The 7311-nt window shown below is 44.7% G+C and overlaps 1 protein-coding gene across 3 annotated transcripts in view; it reads right to left on the reverse strand.

Annotated features, from left to right (window-relative positions):
• Positions 1 to 45: 45 nt before the first annotated feature.
• tbc1d5 (TBC1 domain family, member 5) overlaps positions 46 to 7311 on the reverse strand; it is an 18651-nt gene continuing 11385 nt past the window's right edge. For 2 of the 3 annotated variants that reach the window (XM_060865937.1, XM_060865936.1), the window contains exons 14-23: positions 5607 to 5749; positions 5193 to 5299; positions 3703 to 3788; positions 3282 to 3544; positions 3099 to 3161; positions 2222 to 2430; positions 1871 to 1967; positions 1707 to 1786; positions 1291 to 1566; positions 46 to 1096 (exon numbers count right to left, since the gene is read on the reverse strand). In XM_060865937.1, the coding sequence (XP_060721920.1) occupies positions 869 to 1096; positions 1291 to 1566; positions 1707 to 1786; positions 1871 to 1967; positions 2222 to 2430; positions 3099 to 3161; positions 3282 to 3544; positions 3703 to 3788; positions 5193 to 5299; positions 5607 to 5749 (1552 nt within the window). In that variant the 3' untranslated portion in view covers positions 46 to 868. The remainder of the gene's footprint in view (positions 1097 to 1290; positions 1567 to 1706; positions 1787 to 1870; positions 1968 to 2221; positions 2431 to 3098; positions 3162 to 3281; positions 3545 to 3702; positions 3789 to 5192; positions 5300 to 5606; positions 5750 to 7311) is intronic. The other variant, XM_060865938.1, reaches the window with a different exon arrangement.

Genomic DNA, 7311 nt, shown 5'->3' on the forward strand with positions numbered 1-7311 from the left:
ACAAAAACTGGAGTCAAACAAACGAAAGATCTCCTCAGACAGAGACATGTTTCACAGTAGGCGCAAGAGCCTTTTTATTCTTCTGGAGTTAATATCATTCCAGCATCCCACACGTGCAACGCCATACAGCTACCAGGATGGCTGAAAGAACTTAAACAAAAGACGTAACGAAAAAAAAGAAAGGTACAGTTTATATATCAAGGATTAAAAAAAGATGGAAAACATAATTTTGCCAAATCTTACATCGCAATCTATTTGTTAAAATGATTTAGAAAAACATGTCAGAACAGAAGAATGGCACAGACACGTAAACAGACACGTATCGAGGCACTGGATAATAAACAATCAATGTTAAAGAGAAAGCAAGGTTACTGATTTATTCCATGTCGATTACATTTCCCCTTTCTGGCTTACTTAAGACACGAGGTGTGTGTATGCCGCTGCTCTCTTCTTTATCACGGTCATTATTCCGACACAGAGAAAAGAGCAAGAGAGGTTTGAGTACTGATAAAGCCTGGGGGTTACACAGGAGGCTATGTAGAGGAGTCTGTGAATGGGTTAGATGCACTTTTATGCAGTGGTATACGTATTCGTCAAATAAAACTTGTTTACGTATACTTTAGGGTCAATTACAGTAACTAGGTAGCTAATGTGCAAACTAAAGGTCACAGGATACACAGGTGTACAGACAGATCTTTAGAATACAGGCCCAGGTTCAGACCGATAGGAGATGAAATGGGGTCTGGGTTTAAAAGGAGTAAGGATTCCATAAGCCCAAGTTCACAAGTGCAATAGTCCAGCAGAATATATCTTATCCTTTTAGAGTGATTCAAAGGATCAATGTTAGACAAACTAATGAATTTTATGGTTAAAGGTCAGCAGGGTTGACGATGGTAAAATCAGAATCCTTGCTGTTAGTGCTGCCCTCTTCTGGGCTGGATGATCCAGAGGTGGTTCCCATGAGAGGGTCCTGAAAGTCTGCCGTGCCAAAACCCCGCTGCTGCTTGAAGGGCAGAGCAATCTCGCCTTCTGCCATATGAAGATCTCCATCCTGTGAGATCATGATGTAGTCATCCCAGTTCCTCCTCTCGGCAGTCTGGGGTGAAAGAGACGGGACATTTTGAAAGTGTCACGTGACCAATAAATAGAAAAATGAATGCTAAAAATACTACTTAATCTCATGTTTATGTAGCACTTCTTCTATTCAGGCAATTTTGAATTGAAGTCAGGGCAATTGTGTGTGTGTGTGTGTGTGTGTGTGCTAGTGCTATATTTGTAATCCTCTCTAACCTGTGGTTCTGTGGTATGTGCCCCCTCACTTGGCATTTTTGTCTTTTCCCGTGTCGTCATTTCTTTCCCTTGCACAGAGAGATGTCTGAAGTCCAGTCGAGGGCTTGGCTGCACCCTTTCAGTATCTGAATTGGCTGTAGTTGTGGATCCATCCTGTTGAACCATGTCCTGGCCTGTAGAGCAGTAGTGATCATCAGCTATTGTAATCTCCTCGTTCTCCTCAGCCTCCAGCTGACTTTGATTAAAGCGCAGTGCTCCCTTTAGGATGTCCTTAATCTGCGGAAAGGCAAAATGAGGGTCTCTGTCTGTGAGAAACCTTCAGCAGGAGTTCATTTGTCACACAAGGAAGTCCAAAGCAGGACTCCAATGGGTTTGTATGCTGATGATGTTGATGTGTATGGTGAATTAGGACAAACCTGCTTAAGTCCAGCAAGTGATACCAGCACCTCATCCTCCTTTTGCAGATGCTCCTGCAGGATCACGTCCTGAATCTTGCCTGTTTATCGTGTGAACATACAAGGTGTTATTTTCAATGGTGTACCTTCGACGTGACATTCTGAAGCTGGCCTGTTGGACTCACCGATGTGCACATTCATCATCTTGGCACAATATTTGCTCATGGCCTCCAGATCATTGATCTGGCCCTGAAGTAAAGACACTTGGGCCTCCAACTCTTCCTGGAGACATTTATAATAAGCAAATGTCACACATTTAGTCTATTTGATGATTCATCACATGATCTACTTAGTTGTTCTGAATAAGCCTTACTCCAATGTCTGGTAAAACTGTATCATGTTAAACATCTGAATTTACCATCACTGTTTATTAAAAGATCATTATATTGACACATTGACTGTGGATCTGTGGTGGATGAAAGGAGCATGGAGAAGAACTCAGAAAGGCTGAGATGGTAACAAACACAGTGGCTCACCAGGTCCTTTTTGCCTATGGATTTGCTGTGAGAACGTGAACGGCTGATGTTGAAAAACAAATCTTTCTTCGTGGCTGAGAGAGGCGGTGATGATGTGCTTGACTCCCGCCCCTTGGAGGCAGGAAGTGGAGGGGATGACATGGCCTGGTCCCTCCCACCTGACAGACTCTCAACACTTGGTGATGAGCTCACAGTCCTGGATGTTTGACCTGAAATATGAGCAGCAGGAAAAAACAAAATGTACAACCATTAATACAAATGAGGGGAAACTAATTAAGTAAGAAACTGTGGTAGGTGACGTGATAAGTACAATAAATGACCAATGGAATGTGAATATTTCACCAGCATTCACTATGACTCCAGACACCCTGGACTGTTATCACAATAATGGAAGAACACTGTTGTAGAAAATGTCTACAACGTCTCAACTGATTTGAAACCGTTTACCAACATGATGATGTTGTTCCAACTGGTTGTTCTGTTAACTGCAAACCAATGTGCCTCAAAGTGATTTTACAAAGTCAAATTTGTCAGCAGATCTTAAAAAAATTTTTTAAAAATAAAAAGATGCTACAAAATAATATCCATCTATTTGGATGTCCCAGGCAGCACTGCTAGGTCAATTGAAAGGAAAATGTAAGCTTCATGACACAACACTCAGAGTAGAAATTTAGAAATGATGGCAAGCATAATATAATTTATAATTAGCTGATATCGTATAACTCGACTTGTTTGATTTGATGTAAATGCAGTTCACACTTGTATACGTAGACATGCAACATAGTGTTCAAGTACAGTGATACATGCAAACACTACATGCTACACACTAGAGTACAGCAGCAAGGACACACAACACAGTAGCGAACAGAACAGTTACCTGGCAGGTCAGATAGAGTCTGGTTGGGAAGAGAGATCTGAGATACTCCAGGAGATCCTACATCTAATAGATATGGGGAATAAGGCGACTGTTCACACTGCAGTTACACTAAAATCCAGAGGTTTACTCACTAAAACGTGTGTGTGTGTGTGTGTGAGATGATCTGTAAGTGTGTATTGTTACCTTTACTAAGATGCACAGGCATGCTCTCTGATTTCAGCAGACGCTGTTGCGCCACATTCATTTGTGTGCGAGACGACACGATGTTGGATGTTTGCTCAGCTAAAGCCCGAGCTGGCTGAGGTGGAGAAGACAACGCTTCACTATAGACTGGTGAGACACCACTGGTGCCAGCACCCATGGGGGCAATAAGCTTCCTGCCAAAGCTAAGCAGAGAGCTGGAGACCTTATTGATGTTGAGCGGAGCCACTTTGGTGCTGCTAGAGCTGTGTGTGTGTGGGTGGGGGGGGGGGGGGAGGGGATAACAGCCATTGGAAGGCAAAGTTAGCATTAAATCATTAAACCCACATTATTACAATAATCCAACAAGTGTCATTTCTTTAGCAGTAATTTATTGAACATAAAACCCATATCACAAACCCACCGTGATCTGTCCACCAAATCAGTGCCATGGTTTTTATAGTAGTCAAGGTTCTGTTGGAACTGATAGTTGACGGGCCTTGGGTTATTCTGTAAGTAAAAACAAACAGTATACTCACACATGTCAAGGTAAAGCAAGCAGGGATGCAAACAGGTGAAAACCTTCTTTACTCAATAATAACAGCATTGCTGACTTTATACCCGATTTCCTTTCTAGCACTTAACCATAAACTTACTGCAGGAAACTTTAACCTCAAGCTGCAATCACTAAAATACTCAAAGCTGCAGATAACTATTGTCATGGTCCTTAAGAAATAAAACAAAGAAAATCCTTTCACAAAGTATCATGGCACGTATGTGTGTGTATGAGAGAGAGAGTGTGTGTGTGTGTGTGTGTGTGTGTGTGTATATATGTGTATGAGAGAGTGTGTGTGTATGAGAAGGTGTGTGTGTGTGTGTGTGTATGAGGGAGAGAGAGAGTGTGTGTATATTTGTGTATGAGAGCTAGAGAGAGTGTGTGTGTGTGTGTGAGAGCGAGTGTGTGTGTGTGAGAGCGAGTGTGTGTGTGTGTGTATGAGAGTGAGCGAGTGTGTGTGTGTGTCTGTGAGAGCGAGAGAGAGAGTGCGTGTGTGTATGAGAGAGAGAGTGTGTGTGTGTATGAGAGCGAGAGAGAGAGTGTGTGTGTATGAGAGCGAGAGAGAGAGAGTGTGTGTGTGTATGAGAGAGAGTGTGTGTCTGTGAGAGCGAGTGTGTGTGTGTGTATGAGAGTGAGCGAGTGTGTGTGTGTCTGTGAGAGCGAGAGAGAGTGCGTGTGTGTATGAGAGAGAGAGAGTGTGTGTGTGTATGAGAGCGAGAGAGAGAGTGTGTGTGTATGAGAGCGAGAGAGAGAGAGTGTGTGTGTGTATGAGAGAGAGTGTGTGTCTGTGAGAGCGAGTGTGTGTGTGTGTATGAGAGTGAGCGAGTGTGTGTGTGTGTCTGTGAGAGCGAGAGAGAGAGTGCGTGTGTATGAGAGAGAGAGAGAGTGTATGAGAGAGTGTGTGTGTGTGTGTGAGAGAGAGAGAAAGAGAGAGTTTGTATGAGAGAGTGCGTGTGTGTGCGCGTGCGTGTGTATGAGAGAGTGAGTGTGTATGAGAGAGAGACAGTGTGTGTGTGTATGAGAGCAAGAGGGAGAGAGTGTGTGTATATGTGTGCGTGTGTGTATGAGTGTGTGTGTGTGTGTGTATGAGAGAGTGTGTGTGTGTCTGTGTATGAGAGCGAGAGAGAGATGAGTTTGTGTGTGTGTGTATGAGTGAGTGAGAGAGTGTGTGTGTGTATAAGAGAGAGAGACAGAGTGTGTGTGTGTGTATGACAGAGACAGAGTGTGTGTATGAGAGAGAGAGAGAGAGAAAGAGAGTGTGTGTGTGCGCGCGCGTGTGTGTGTCTGTGAGTATCTGTGTGTGTGTGAGTGTCTGTGTGTGTGTGAGTGTCTGTGTGTGTGTGAGTGTATACCGATACCTTTGGGTCTCTCAGGAACAGTGCTTTGTGCAGTAGAGCATGAATGTCTCCTACAGGTGGGTAGTGCATAAGGAGGCCGAGACACGTCTGGAAGCTGCTGGCAATCACTGTGTACAGGAATTAAGGAACAAAGCAGAAACATATTAAACCTCTTTAAACATTAACGTCTGTAATGAACAGGAAATGGCACACACACACACAGGGCCCTTATGTGGAGTGTTACTTGAATAAATCAGCTGTGTGTGTAGGACAGCGAGAGAGAGATACATACAGACCTCGATCTAAGGGCAAACTGTGAAACTGCTCCTGTTCTGTTTATACTGACTACTGCTTTAGATTGTTTAAAGCAATTTACAAAGTCATATCAACGTCATTCAAAATGGGTCAGAAACAAAGGGACAAGCAGAGACTCACATGCGTCTCTGATGTAAAGCAGCATGGCTACAAAGACATAATCCACCAGATCCAGTGTGATGCTGTCTGCTAACAGTGAGTCCCACACCACCAGCAGGTCCTGCAGAGGGAACTCCCTGCCAAATAACAGGCGGACCCAGCGACTGGAACACACACACACACACAAAGAGACAGACAAACACACACACACAGAGACAGACACACAGACACACACACACACACAGACACGCAGAGACACACACGCAGACACAGAGAGAGACACAGAGAGAGACACAGAGAGAGACACAGAGAGACACACAGAGAGACACACAGAGAGACACACAGAGAGACACACAGAGAGACACACAGAGCGAGACACCCAGGGAAACACACAAACAGGGACACACACAAACAGGGACAGACACAAACAGGGACAGACACAAACAGGGACAGACACAAACAGGGACACACACACACAGGGACACACACACACAGGGACACACACACACAGGGACACACACACACACAGGGACACACACACACAGGGACACACACACACAGGGACACACACACACAGGGACACACACACACAGGGACACACACACACACGCACAGACACAGAGAGAGACACACAGTCAGGGACACAGTCAGACACACATAGGGACACACACACACATAGGGGGACACACATAGGGACACGCACACACAGGGGGACACACACACAGGGGGACACACACACAGGGGGACACACACACAGGGGGACACACACACAGGGGGACACACACACACGGGGACACACACACACATACAGGGACACACACATACAGGGACACACACATACAGGGACACACACATACAGGGACACACGGACACAGGGACACACACACACACACACACAGGGACACACACACACACACACAGGGACACACACACACACACAGGGACACACACACACACACAGGGACACACACACACACAGGGACACACACACACACAGGGACACACACACACAGGGACACACACACACACACAGGGACACACACACACACAGGGACACACACACACACACACAGGGACACACACACACACACACAGGGACACACACACACACAGGGACACACACACAGGGACACACACACAGGGAGACACACACAGGGAGACACACACAGGGAGACACACACACACACACACACAGGGACACACACACACAGGGGGACACACACACAGGGGGACACACACACAGGGGGACACACAATGACACAGAGACACAGACACACACAGTCAGTTAGTAATATTGCCATCATGAGGATCATGAGTTTATCTATAGATCTGATTGACACATTTGTCATGTGATCTGACTCCTTATGCTGTTATTATTAATTACCAAAATGTGTTTACACACTGATATAAGCAACACAACTTACTTAATGTTTATTTTACTTTTACTGATGTTGAAAATTAGAGCAATAATGTACACAACCCAGACGTCATCCTGTGGTGAATCATTATTCCATAAAATACCTGTAGGTTCGGTACAAAATCATCGCCACGTAATGAGGGTCATTTAGACAGAATTCCCAAATAGACTCAATTCATTTTAATATTTGTTCTAGTCGTGTAGTTTTCCTCATGCCATGTATATATGTGCAGATAAATGCTGGTGGGTTGCTATGGCAACACCTTCATACTCCAGACTGATCTTTAGTCTGACTAAATGACTAAAATA

The sequence above is a fragment of the Tachysurus vachellii genome, chromosome 3 (genome assembly GCF_030014155.1).
Source record: "Tachysurus vachellii isolate PV-2020 chromosome 3, HZAU_Pvac_v1, whole genome shotgun sequence".
Classification (NCBI taxonomy): Eukaryota; Metazoa; Chordata; class Actinopteri; order Siluriformes; family Bagridae; genus Tachysurus; species Tachysurus vachellii.